The 15,046-nt window shown below is 22.4% G+C and overlaps 4 protein-coding genes across 4 annotated transcripts in view; 2 read left to right on the plus strand and 2 right to left on the minus strand.

The window, feature by feature from the left end:
* Positions 1–4,729, minus strand: part of LOC102677508 (protein unzipped) — a 24,566-nt gene extending 19,837 nt beyond the window's left edge. The window contains exon 1 of the mRNA XM_006608361.2: positions 4,244–4,729. The gene's annotated coding sequence lies outside the window, so the exon portion shown is untranslated. The remainder of the gene's footprint in view (positions 1–4,243) is intronic.
* Positions 1–12,897, plus strand: part of LOC102677826 (mitoguardin) — a 35,833-nt gene extending 22,936 nt beyond the window's left edge. The window contains exons 4-10 of the mRNA XM_006608362.2: positions 7,448–7,635; positions 8,413–8,550; positions 8,684–8,796; positions 8,872–9,040; positions 9,182–9,415; positions 9,479–9,807; positions 12,807–12,897. Of these exons, the coding sequence (XP_006608425.1) occupies positions 7,448–7,635; positions 8,413–8,550; positions 8,684–8,796; positions 8,872–9,040; positions 9,182–9,415; positions 9,479–9,796 (1,160 nt within the window). The 3' untranslated portion in view covers positions 9,797–9,807; positions 12,807–12,897. The remainder of the gene's footprint in view (positions 1–7,447; positions 7,636–8,412; positions 8,551–8,683; positions 8,797–8,871; positions 9,041–9,181; positions 9,416–9,478; positions 9,808–12,806) is intronic.
* On the minus strand, positions 11,223–12,396 carry LOC102677368. Its single transcript, XM_006608360.2, has 4 exons — positions 12,135–12,396; positions 11,929–12,053; positions 11,736–11,846; positions 11,223–11,540 (listed from the first exon to the last, which is right to left on the minus strand). The coding sequence occupies exons 1-4, from the start codon at positions 12,275–12,277 to the stop codon at positions 11,422–11,424; spliced, it is 498 nt and encodes a 165-aa protein (XP_006608423.1). The 5' UTR covers positions 12,278–12,396; the 3' UTR covers positions 11,223–11,421.
* Positions 12,807–13,972, plus strand: LOC102677238 (actin-related protein 2/3 complex subunit 5-C). Its single transcript, XM_006608359.1, has 3 exons — positions 12,807–13,075; positions 13,157–13,229; positions 13,556–13,972. The coding sequence occupies exons 1-3, from the start codon at positions 12,915–12,917 to the stop codon at positions 13,793–13,795; spliced, it is 474 nt and encodes a 157-aa protein (XP_006608422.1). The 5' UTR covers positions 12,807–12,914; the 3' UTR covers positions 13,796–13,972.
* Positions 13,973–15,046: the final 1,074 nt, after the last annotated feature.

The raw sequence follows: 15,046 nt of genomic DNA on the forward strand, positions 1-15,046 counted from the left end.
ATAGAAATCATCCCCTTCATAAAAAAATCATCCCTTTCGTCTGCATTACACAATCCTATATGTTGTTCTGAATTGAGAACATCACGTTCTCTGCAAATGAAAAATCACCTCATGATACCCGATCGATGATTCATCCCGGGTATATAACAACGTTAAGAAGAAAGCGATCGTTTAAAAACAAAACCGCTATGTTCGATTCGATTCGATGCAATCAGTTGAAAGTTTCCATTCGACAATTTTATTTCTCATAATTTCAAGGATTCGAAAATGAAACGATAATCTTCAAGTTGAAAAACTCGAAACAAACGGGACACGTTGCCGCTCTGAATAATGAATAATTACAACCTTCATTGCCGCATTATAGTTATTTACACCGATCTTACACTTTCATATTGCACCACATTTCCAGGTACTCGAATTCCGACTCGTTCCATGCTCCAACCGATTCTATCGAATACGAAGCTCCCCTACACGCCCACGAGAAACGTTCTAATACCTTGATGACGTTCAATGAATTCAAACGGGTTCAACTGTGAGCTCGACCGACGAGGGAACTCGCGTTTATTCGAGAATAGAACTTGAAGAAGAAAACTAAGAGATATTGGAAGAATTCTATGAGAAAATTGTGAGAAGTCAAGTTTTTTTGGATTTTAACGTGTTTGAAGTGGAAGTATCTTCTCAAATCTATTCTTCAGGAATTTTTATATAAAACGAAAAATCTTCGAAGAATCATTTCCAATCAAATTTCACAAACAGAAAATCTTTTGAGATTTTTATAAAAGGTGAAATTTTTCTGATTCACTAAATATTTATAATTTTTTTAATTTTTGAATAATGGAAATATGATAGATTTCTTTATGAAATTTTTTTTTATGAAAAACACGTTGCTTGAAAAAGAACAAAAGTTTGAAGAATTGAAAGGAGATTTGATCTCTGAATTAAGAAAAAATATATTCGAATATTTTGCATTTCTCTTTATTCTCAAAATATTTCATTGAGTTTGAACTATGAGATATAGAATTTATGGATAATTTGAAAAATTTTATATCACCATTGATATTCTATTATACTTCAGTATTTCAAACTTTGACTTGGAGAAGAATGATTTTCGTATTTCCGATGCGAATAATTTCTAATTTGTCAGAAAAAAGAACATAATCTTAAATATTGGATCTCGAATTTATTGAGATATCTTAAAGATATCTGAAAGATCTTTTTAGCTGACATGGTTCGTATAATGTGATCTTCGTCGTCTTCTTTATGAAAGTAAAATCCTAAGTGGAGGGTATATACACCTTTTACCCTTTTTTCTGCTTCACGATTTTTCAAATGCTTACTTTACAGTAGTAAGAATATTAATGATATTTTTTCTTTTTACTATCTATAAATATTATAACCAAACAATGAAATAAGACATTAAATTTGAATGTTAAAAGTGAAGAATTTTTATTGAAAAATGTAATAATTATTAAAATAATTCTTGATATTGAATAGAATTAAATAAATAAAAGTTAGATAAAAATTTTTATACTCTAGAAGAAAAAGTATTCGTCATACTTTAATTTTCTTAAATTTTATAAAATTGAGATCTAAATAATAAAAATAATGAAAAAAATGAATGTATAATGTAATAACAAAAAAAAAAAAAAGAATTAAATCTATTAAAATTTTCTTATAGTAACTATAATGTTAGGAAATAGAATTCCAAGATGTAAATTGACTAAAGAAAAATCACAAATGAAATTTAAAATCAATATTTTTTTGATGAATTAATATTATTTTCATTTTCAATTAAATGTTAGATTTTTCTTTTCATAATTTACAAATGTTAGATGTAAATGTTAGATGATAAAGCAAGATAAAAAGAAAAATTTGCCGATTTTCCATCAAATATATTTTTTATAAATACTTTCTTTCTTTATTATCTATTGGTACTAAAAAAAAAAAGCAAATGGAGGGTAGAGCTTTCATGATTATGTGAACCAGATTATGAAAATCAGAGCGAGCCACGTAGGTTAAAAGCTCGTTGTGGCGAGCGATAATGATGTCACTTTTATTAGGCTCATCAGGGTCGAAGCATTCTCGACAGGGGATCTACTATTACCTAATAATCGACACGATCATATCATGTCTCTTGTAAGTTGTCTATAGCAAAATTTGCATTCATCCATCGACAATTGGCATATATCACACGTCTTGTATATAGTTTCCTTTTTGAATTGATTTTTAATAATATCACCAAAACCTTATATAGTTGCATATGGTTTTTCAATCAATTGATCGATTTTTGAATTTTCACCTAGTTAATTTATATATATATTTATAAATTAATAATTTCGTTCTCTATTTTTCTCACCCTTCTTTCTTTTGTTTCAATTTTTTAAAATTAAAAAAAAAATGATATATAAGATAATTAATATAATTATATAATTTGACCAATCCATTTATGAAAATTTTTCTTCCTTTATTAAATATTTTATAATTTTTTAATTTCACATTTTTTAATTTCTTTTCTTTTTAATCTCATTTAAGTACTGTAATTTTAAAATTATACATTGTATTATAGTTGTTAATATAATTATATAATCGTAGGTACAATGTTAAGTCTCTTCAGATAATCAATTCTTCAAGGTATTGTCTGATTCCTTAATTTTTTATTCTTTATTTTTTGTAATTTATAATTTGCTTTTATATTAAGTATATATTAAATGAGTGATATAAAATATATATTATAAAAATATACTATAATTTATTTCAATTTAAATATTGTTGATTCATTGTCATAGATGGTGCTATGTAATTAGATTCGTTTTAGAATATTTCGTTTTATCATATTATTTATTTCATTTTATCATACTATTTTATTCTAATAAAATTTTTTTTTTTTTATGTATATATCGACTCATATATTTATATCACTTTATATCATTTTTCACAATGTATCATTGCCTTTTTGGCAAAATTTCAATATATTTCAATAGAATTTTCAAATAAAATTCAATAATATTATAAGAATAATATTAAATTTTTTAGACTCCAATTTTTATTTCTTTTTTTTTTTTACATTTGTGCACTTTAATAATATTTAAATTAAAGCAATATTTTTATCATCAAATAAAATCAAATAAAAATAAAAATAAAAATTAGATTAAATTATAACATAGTAAGATTATATCTTATATTTCATTTTCACTTCTTCAATTTTATTCATTATTAAGTTGTTTTGATTGTTTAATTTAAATTTAAACTAACAGTTTTAACATATTTATTAATTTTTATTATATTTGATCAATTTTAATTTTATTATATTTGTATTTTTGTAATTTTATTGTATTTTATTATAATTTTATTTTTAATCTTTCATAAAGATTTGGATAAATTCCATTATCCTGCCAAAATATGGTGCAATAATGCCAAATCTTTTATATTTTGCATATAGTGTATCTCGATTACGGTACATCACTCGTCAAACGTTATCCTATGCATCAACGTTAGACGTTTGTACTTTAAGATTTAATAGAAACATGTATAGTTCGTATAGGACAAAATATATGTAATAGATACGCAAATATCATGGGTGCAGGAAGTGCGCGTGTGCTAGGGAAATTTCCAAGTTCACCAGCGCACCAGGCACCTCCATCGATCTGCCGGTACGCGGTGCTATTGTTACATTTACGACATTCACTTTTATTCAAGATTCAACGGGTATGAGGTATTGACCCCTGAACTTGACCTATACTGAAGACATATCTTAAACAATTACAGAAATAGACAAGTTTTTCTTTTAAAAAGATACCGGGCACTTAATATTCTTGGATGATTCTCATGATGTCGTTTATTCAATTGGAAACCACGCAATATTTTGAAATCTATAATATTTCACAATTTTTCTTAATATAATTAATAGACTATGGTCTATTAATTATCTAGTCAAAAATCAAAAATTATTCTTATTTTTATTTTTATACATTATTATTAATCTATTTTCTTATCTAAGAAAATATAATAGAATGTTTATGATATCCTTCACATAAATCGTTAAATTTTATAATAGTAGCATCATTCGAACATTTTATTTTCCGTTTGCCAGTTAAAATATAACATTCCGAAAGAATGATTGTAACAATTTAAAATGTATAATGATAAAAAATTGCTATAATTTCATAATTCTTTCTTCAATGAAATTTGGTCAAGACCACTGAGATTCAATAATCAGAATAGAGAAAGAAACAATCATACTTACTATTGCATTATCTTAATCCAAATAATGCGAGCGTCCAAATGGCATCAAGGAGATGGGGATTACGCGCTATGGCACTAGATCTTGTCCAAAGATTTATTCTGTATCGTGTAATAGAACGAACGTTACAAAATATTTCTCCAAGTACGTTTATAATTTTTCACGTATGTCAATTATTCGTCGTAACAATCGTCGAAAAATATGTAAGCACACTACACCCGCCAAGGAAGCGGTAAACCGAATAACTGACGCTAGCGCCGAGGACCCACGATGTGTCCCACCCTCCCTGCTTCCTCTGCGCGCTCACTATCTAATTCGATCTTCGTCTCTCTCGTATTGCTTTCGCGTGTTCTCCCTCTTTTCTTCGTATTGCTCTCTCAAATCTACCTCGTCGTGGTGTTTCCAGCAGTGCACTACTAGCGCGCCGAACCGCGATGCCGCAACGCGTGCTTGGAGCACACTTTGAGACCGCGCGCGCCTCCCAGCTGCCGTATCGACCCCTCCCCATTGGATGACACATCCTCCAATAACGAACGTCGAAAAGGATTACGTCACTTTGGTATTATTGACGCCAACCATCCGGCAGCATCGCAGTGCTGGATTCTTCAGGGTGTACCTTTTCTCTAATAGGGGATGCAAGAATTCTCAAAGAGTAGTCAGCTACATGAAAGTTTCTTTCCGTCTAAAACTCACAGGGAATCTCTATCTTCGTTAAAAAAAGGATACTTGCAACTTACTACGAGCTTGAATAGCATGGTTTGTACCATTTTTTAGGTTATCTTCCTTTTAACATATAAATTTTCAATTGACTATTTATGAAATTAAAAAAATTGAAAAATTCAAATAAATAAAAAATTAATGTATATTTATTATTAAAAATAAAATATTAAACTTTTTATATTTATAAATTATATTAAATTCAATATAAATATAAAAATATTAATTATATTAAATTATATTAAATTCAATATAAATATAAAAATATTAATTTCTTTTTCTAATTAATGTTATAATTTATATAAATTTATATATATATATTTAAAATTTTCAATGTTATATAAAATTTGATTCATTTAAAATATTTTATATAAATGTTATATACATTTCATTTCAATATTTTTTAATAACAAATTTCATATTTTTAATAATAGAAACTATGTAATTGCTTGTATAGATACGTCACTGGTAAATACTCGAACTTTGTTTTTTGTATTTCTTTTTTTATAAGCGTTTCTAAAATTATGACAATTGAAAAAAAGTTAATAAAAAATAAATATTTTAATTGAAGAAAAGTATAAATATATTCATCTTTTATACAATATTTATTTATATTTAAATGTCATATAATTTTTTTATAACAAATTTTTTTTAATACAGGTACATTATGTAAGAGACAGTAACAACTATTTCAAACTATTTATTTTATTTATATATATTTACGTATTTATGTTCATTGTATTGTTCATTATCAGCATATTGTACATATATTGATAAGTTTAATAGATAAGTTTATTTTTGCACAAATTAAAAGTAATAGATATGGATTTTAAGATATGGATTCTTTTTAATTAATACAACGTGCTTAGTTTTCGTCTCGCAACAAATTTTGAGTAAGCACGCCGATTTATGAGTGATAAAATGTTGAATACGGAGAATGTCGTCACCGACTCGGAATTTAAATCCTGCGACAGTGTGACAACGTTAAGTAGGTGCTCTCAACCCTTTACTCTTTGCTGACTGGTTGACACGCCGGCCAACAGGGTCTCTCATTTGTAAATTTTCTGTCGTTGCAAAATCAGTCGTTGAACTTACCTTTGCCTCTTGTGCGAATGTCAAGTACCGAAGTCGCGACATTCGTCTGAAGCTTCTTTCCATCAAGATATTTCCTGGTTGACTGAAAATATACATTTTACTCATTTCTTTAATTCAAAGTATTATCATTTTCTTTTTTTTTTTTTATTATATTTTTAAATTTGTAAAATTGCATTTTATGAATTCTACAGTTATTTTTTAATCAATATTCCAATACATACATATATAAAATATAATTTAAAAATATGAATCGAATAAAAAAAAAAATAAAATTCCGATTTTAAGATCTCGTATTGTTATAAAATTAATATTTCTTTTATTTGAATAAATGTAGGAATTATGTCTAAAAAAAACTGATTATAATAAAACAATTATCTCATAGAAAGCTCTTAAGTTCAACATAAACAAAAATGAGGATTTTAAACAATACCCATTTCAAGCCTTAAGTAAAAGAAAGTATAAGATTTGTCTTTTTATATCATTTAAATACGTTATATTAATACATTAAATACAAGTTTAATACATGAATTGAAAATATGAACAAATTACAATTATATTAAAAAAATAAAAAATACTTATTTATATATTTGAAGATTTTTTCCAGTTATTTTTTATTGACTTAAGGTATTTTATCAATTAGAGAAAAAAATGATAACATTATAACAAAGCATGTGCAAAAATTAACTAGTCTGTTTTCTAATATTGTTGTTTATATATTTTTTAATAATTTTTTTATATTACACAACATAAATTCATTTATTTTTTTTCTTAATACTTATTATATATTATGTATTATCAATATAATTCTTTCAAAAATTTAGAATAATATATTTATGAATAAAAATTATAATTTTTAAATGATTTATAAAGATTGTCACAGATATAACATTAAATCATATATGAGATGTATTATTTAATTTAAAAAAAACAAGCAAGTTACAATAAAGATCAAAAGAATTGGCATACATGATATAATATATGTACAAATTCAAAATTGAAAACATTAGATATTATTTTAATTAAAATCTGATGATTAATTTGATGATTAAAATCTTCATAATACAATAAATTAATAAATATAATAATTTTTTTAAGAATATATTATATCTTTTATTTTTCTTTATCTTGATTCAAGTAAATCTATAATAAACATAATATTAATAAATAAAATTTATTTATTTTTGAAAAAAGTTTTATTAAATCTTTTTTTATCATAAATAAGAGTTTCGTAAAAAATAAAATATAATAATAATAAAATGATAATCATGTAAATCTTATGTTGCTGTGCGAAAATGTTTCTCAGAATAAATTAAATAAATTCGAATTCATCATTTGCATTATATACGCTGAGGAAGAATGAAAATTGACAAATATAAATGTAACTTAATGATACAGGATTGGAGGCTCTGGAAAAAGCTCTTTATTGCTGGGAGGATGCTCTTACAGCGTTCAGCTCTTCACTCAATAATGGTACGCTCGCATTACCGTCTAAGGCGGATGCAGCATTTACGCACGATGTGCAAGAACTTCTCGACATGGGTTATCAAATCCAAAATCATGCAGAACTCCTATTTATCGACCAGGTAAACATATCAATATATATATTATTTTTCTTTTCTTTTAAATTAACAGATTTCTATTATTCTTAAGATTATTATATCATTTAAAATATAAAAAAAATAAAATATATTTATTATAAAATATTTTGGAATTTAATAATAATTATTTAATAATAATTATTTATTATTAATAATTAATATTTATTAATAATAATAATTATTATTTAATAATATTTTTTATTTTAGTAATTTTTATTTATTAGAAATTATTTTAAAAATAAAAATAGTAAGTAATTTAATTTTGATAAATAATAATTGCTTCATTATTTAACTAAGATTTTATAAAATTTTTTCTATTTATTTGAAATCTTTTCTATATCATTTCAATATTTATATATATTATATTTATATTCTCTCCGCTATATTTATCAATTTTTTTTTACTGCATAAAAAATGCAGAAATTAATCCAATTTAAATGATAACTGACCAGAGTAATTAGTGCAATGAGTTACTTGACCTAACAACAAGCAATAAAGAATTATTACATAGGAAGTTTATAACTACTGCTATTTTAATCTAATCTATGTTATATTATATATTATTAAAATGTTGTTACATATATAAATATTAGTTATTTGATATAAAAAATATATATATTTCAATTGGAAATTTTGTTTTATATAATATTTTTTTATATTTTTTATATTATCTAACTATTAATATTGCATAAGCAATTTAAAAATAAGTTGTAGATTAAAAAAATAAATAATTTATTATAAATAATGTTTCAATATTAACAGCATTCAGTATTGTTCCGAAATGAAGATGAGGAAAGTATAGATAGTCATAAACCTTCGAATATAGGTAGCCGAATATCCGGGAAAGATAAAGCAGATGCAGCATCTTCTCCAGAATCTTTCGAATCTGCACGTGATGGAGTAAGTAATTTTTTTGTGTACTTTTTGTTGAATAAAAATAAAAATAATAAAAAATTATTTTTAATATTAATAATATATAAAAATTATTGATATTTATATTAATATAGTATGTACATTAATATATGTAATGTAGGTAGCAGATTTGCGGGAATTTGAAGAATTCTCTGAATTTTTTCCACATTTTGAAAAACAAAAACTATATCATGCTGCTCTTAAGCAACACGAAGACAAAGGTATTCCATGCAGGTAAATAATTTTAAGATATGTTTAAAAATTTATATGATATTATATGATATATGAATTCCTTATAATTTATTATAGACGATTACATACAGAATTGGTGAAATGTGGTTCAGATGTAGAATATTTAGCAAAGGTACATTGCTTACGACAAGCATACACGAAATTATTTACTATATCTTCTGCTGCAGAGTGGATTGCAGATATAGGCCGACAAGTTATTAGTGATTTGATCATGTATGCAGACAGGGTATACACAACATATATATAATATCATTATGTATAATATTATTTATTTCTATCTGAAAAGAACATAAATCTTAAGAGTAGCTTAACTCAGACTTTAATAAATAATTTTTAGTAAATTTTAATGAAAAGTTTTTAATATTAGGATCCTAAGGATTATTTAATACATTATGAACGAATGTTAGAATTCTTACAAGAACAAAATAATCGTAGTATTATGGAGGAAGAACTAACTAGCAGAGGTGTAAAATGTATAAATTTCTACGACGTTCTGATTGATTTTATTTTATTAGATGCCTTTGAAGAAGTTGAAAAACCACCATCATCAATTAAAGCTATTTTACAGAATAGATGGATATCTGCTAGTTTCCGCGAAACTGTAAGTAGAAAAATAAATTTATTTTTAATTTAATTTTTTATTTACTTTTATTTTATGTTTAAGGCAATTGGAACTGCAGTTTGGTCAGTGCTTGTTGGTAAAAGACAAATGTTAAAATATGATAAAGGATTTTTAGCCCATTTTTATTCGATTTCTGAACAAATTTCTCCAGTACTTGTGTGGGGTTTCTTAGGCCCAGAAGGAAGTTTACGTTCTACTTGTCATTATTTCAGAGATCAAGTAATAGAATTTCTTATAGATATATTTAATTTTTTTAAAGTAAGATATACTACTGTTGATAATCTTGCTGAAGATATACTCAAAGAAATGAAAATAAGAGTTGAAAATATAAATCAAAGACTTTCTCTAGAAGGCTGCTAATTGAATATAAAGTAGGTATATACTATATAGATATATATTAATATTAAATACATATAAGAAGTTGGTATATTTAAATTGATATGATAATGATTTGACATAATTTCTATCATGTAATAGATTTAAAATAATTGTTGAAAATAATTTAAGCTAGGCAATAATTTTTATTCTTTTAAAATTCTTTATTTAAATATTCATATCAGTACAAGTATTATATGAGCATTACAAAATTAATGTTATAAGAAAAGATTATTAATATATTTCGTAATATAATAATCTTAGTGAAATTATTAAAAATATTTAAAAACAAAAAGCTTCAGTTTGATATTCAAAATATATTTTTCATAATTTGCATCAAAATATTCAAAATTAAATATATTCATTTAATAAATATATTCAAATAAAAAGTGTATGAAATGTAAAAATAATTTTTTATATAATTTTATTACTTGTAATATATGTAAATTTTTGTAGATATTAATTTCAATATATTACACATTTAGTACAAAATTTATTAACAAGATGTTTGAATATAATTATTTTATAATGAAAGTGAATTTTAATATATTGTTATCATTTCAATATTATAAAATTGTTTATATTAGCTATAATTATGATAAACTATTCATAATATTTAAAAATAGCATAAAAAAATATTCTAATTTATTATATTTATATTTCATGAAATATCACAATTTAATAGTATCAAGGTTCTAATGTGCTTTAAGGTATATTAAATTTTTATTAAAAAATTATTAAAGAAACATTATTAATTTTATTTTATACTATAAATATATTTATATTATCTTTTCTATGATAAAATTACATATACAATATTTTTTTAATAGTAATCTATAAAATTTACATACATATAAATATTATTTAAAAAATAAAAAATTCATTACAAAAAATAAGAGCAATATAATATAATTATATTGCTATATAATTAGTAAAAACTGTAATTATATATTTCAATATTTTGTATTTTAGCAAACATTCCAATATTTTATATGTAAAGAACATTATTTATTTTTTTATTCAATGTTGAATTTCATATTCTTTATTTACAAAATGAAAACTTAATAGAAATTTAATGCACTATTTTATCTTAATTTAGAGCATAAATTCTGACAATAAGTATAACTGCATGAATAATAGTTTATTTTAAAATTTGTATTAATATTATTATCATTATAAAGTTTTATTTATGAATTTTACTTAGATAAAATTGACTATGAAATAGATACAATGTATTATATTTCTTTTTTTATTTTTATTTCTGTATTTATATATCTGATGTTGTAACATAAATTGCATCTTATATGATTAATATCAAATTATTTATAAAATTGAATCAATATAGATTTTAATAAATTGCAAATAAAATTAAAATGGTCAAGTTTATACAATTTATGTATAAAAAAAAAATGTATTTTATCTCAGATTTTATTATATATCATGTTATATAATTTTATAATACAATAAATAATGTATACAAAATTTTAAGTAAAAAAATTTAGTTTAGAAAAAAAAATACTGAAATTATATTTTTTATTTTTATTTAAAAATATATTTGAATATTATAAATATTGCATTGATTAAATATGTTTATCTTATATAGATATAGATTAAAGAAATAACATGTCCATTGCTTCATCATCAGATTCTTCTTCATCAGTAGATGGTACATCTGGCATTATTTGAGTTATATTATGTCTACGTTTATACTCTGCAAAACTTTCTCTTTCTGTGATAAAATAATTTTTGTTAGATAATATGATAACTAATAAAAATATATTATTAATTATATTACTACCCTTTCTTTCCACAAATATAAATATAAATAAACATAACAAATTATTTAATATTAATTATAATATTAATAATATATTAATATAATATATAATATTAATAATATATAATAACAATGTTTTATAATTACCTATGTTCTTTAAAGAATCAATAATCCAATCACGTTTATATATATGTGCTGAATCTACACTAATTAAAGGATTTCTTTCTTTTTCAATACATAATCTTAACCATTCTGTCCCTATCAATTTAATAAAAATTATAAATAAAAATGATAAAAACAAATATAAAAATATAAAAAAATAAATAAATAATTATTTTACATTTATGTGCCTTTATAAGTGTAATTTTAATTTCTCTTTCTAAGTTTATGTGAATTGTTTTTTCTGCTATTACAGTTCCAAAAAGATATAAATAAATATAATAATTTTTTGAATTTACTGTAGTGCTAAAAACAATATATAATCTTATATAATTTTAAAAATTTTGTAATTTTTATTTTATATGAAAGATTAAATGTTTAAAATACCTAAATAATAAATGATCATATTTTACTCGAAGAAAATATTCCTTTATATCTTGCAATAAAATACGTACAATTACCGTAATATCTGTTTGATACCATATAATTTTCGGCGTAAAATATTTACTTACAAGTTTTGGACAATTCATAACTTAATTATTATCTTACAAAAGATACATTTATTATGTGTAAAATACTATAGAAATATAATACTCAATCTTTCACAAATTAAGGAGCGTATTCATAAAATATAAACGATATTTGAATTAAACAAAAAATAATTTTACATATAAAAAAATATTTTCATAAAAAAATATTTGATTTGTTTTATTATTTTTCACATTTCAAACAATTAGTTATAAAAAAAATGTGAAAAATATATTAGATTAGATTATATTTTGCATATGCACTTTTTTAATTTATTCGATTTATATATATTATATTATAATATAAAAAATATAAATTATAAAATTAAATAATAAAAAAATAATAAATTACAAAAATATTTTGTATTTCTAATTGGTAGAATTTTTTAATGCATTTAATCAAGAATATATTTCTTCATAATTTTATATTTATAATAAAATAATGTAAATATATACAAAAAAATTTTTAATTATGAAAAATAATGAAAATAAATAAATTTCTTTATATTTATTTTATTCTCTGTTTAAAAAGAAAGATACACTATATAGACTACATACTTAAAGACCAATAAAGATTCATTTCACAAGTTAGTTGATAAACCGGGTACTATCACAGTGAAACGTCAAACAGAAAGATAAAATGTCAAGAAATGATGGCAAAAAAGATTCATCAGCATCGACATTTCGAAAAATCGATGTTGATCAATATAGTGATAATAATTTCAGAGAAGAAGATGCTGATGGAGGCATAGGAGGACCTACAGGTCCAGATGAAAATGAAATTTTAACACTTCTTAGCCAATATCCTTTTTATAACTTTCAATAATTTTCTTTTAATATTTTTCATAATATTTTTTAGTATTTTTCTTAATATTTATTTACGGGTAAGAATGCCGAAGCTTTAATATCAGTATTGAGATCTGCACCACTTGGATGCAAAAATCAACAAGTAAAGGTAACCTTACTAATATGTCCATAATTGTTTAAAATATAAATTTTTAATAATAGACATTTTTTTGTATTTATTATTTTAAAGTGTATTTTAATAGTTTTAATGTATAATATATATATAAAATAATTTAAATTCTTCAAATTATATAATTCTATGTAATGGTATTCATAAAATATATTTATGAAGTATTTAACAAAATAAAAATAAAAATGTGTGTTGACTTTCTTTTATTTTTATAATCTTTATTTTATATTAATATAATCGTACATGTCATAATTATATATTATATCATTTTTGCATCAAAAGCAAATATTAATTGAATGTTACAGGACAATGCTCGGAATTTAACACTAAAAGTTCTTCTAAGTATAAAATCTACTCAAATAGATGATTGTTTAACACAATTAGATCGTGACATGCTGGATGTTTTAATGAAATATATTTATCGGGGATTTGAAATTCCAACAGAAGGTAGCAGTAGTCATTTATTAACTTGGCACGAAAAGGTATATAATATCAGTGGTGTTGGCAGTATTGTTCGGGCATTTGCAGATAGCAAACGTGCTTAAAAAAATTTGTACATTTTCCAATGATATTCATTACAATAACTATTATTAATCCTTACTGTTATTCAGTGTCATTGTTAATGCAATGAGGATGTAGATAGAGGATGTAGATTCCAAATGAAAAATATAACACATTGGTGTACATTTGTTATCAATAAAGTAATTTTTATTTCTTATATATTTGGAGAAATGTCTTTCTTATTTTAAATCTTCAAATTGATCAAATCTTATTTTTTTTCTTTATTTAAACTAGAATATTCTTATTTTTATATATAAAATAATAGTACAATATATTAGAAATTAGAATAACTTAGAATAAATTAGAATAAATATGTATATAGATGTAATAAGTGAAACCGAACCTCAACCGTTAAATTCATATGTATTATGAGTGTATTATAAATCTATTAGATCTACTACATACATATTTTTATATGTTATAATATATTTTATATATATTTTTGTATTTTTATTTTAGAAGACAATAAAGTTTATCAGATATTAGAGTTATCTTTTAAGCGCATAAATTTTATAAAACAAATATAGAGAAATAATAGATGAGATAGGGTAAAAATTCAGAAACCAGCGCCATCTTTAGAATGTCATAGATGAAACAAATATAGATAAAAAAACCAAATAGAAAAGTATAGAATTAAGTATTAGCCATCTATTAAATGTCAAAAATATCTTTTTAGAGACTAATAGTAATTTATTTAAAGTAAAATAAGAATTGATTGCCAGCATCATCTTTTAAATATTAAAGACTTTTAAAACTATTTAAGAAATGATTCTTAATTCTTATTTTATCTTTATTCTTTTCTTATTATTTGCTCTCGTCTACATTAGTTTCATAGCAAAGTATTAAGATAGTGGCACGTAATATTTTTTTTGTGTCGCATGAATTATTTGAATCTTTTATAACACATGTGACATTATCAGTTCAGTACAAAAATTGATTATAGTTTTAAGTGATCAGAATTCATATTTAATTTTATATTAAAATTCATTGATATAAAAAATTAATATTCTTATATATAAATTAATATATATATTTATAATATTATGTTACAATGTATAAATTAATATATATTATACATGTATACTTTATGCAAAGAATGTATATATATATTTCTATATATATTATTTTTCCTATATATAAGAAATTTATTTGTACATTATATATAAATAATTATAATTTATCTATGTATAAAGAATCCATATATTTTTATATGTTTTTTATATATAAATTTATAT

Source organism: Apis dorsata, unplaced genomic scaffold (genome assembly GCF_000469605.1).
Source record: "Apis dorsata unplaced genomic scaffold, Apis dorsata 1.3 scaffold_34, whole genome shotgun sequence".
NCBI classification, from domain to species: Eukaryota; Metazoa; Arthropoda; class Insecta; order Hymenoptera; family Apidae; genus Apis; species Apis dorsata.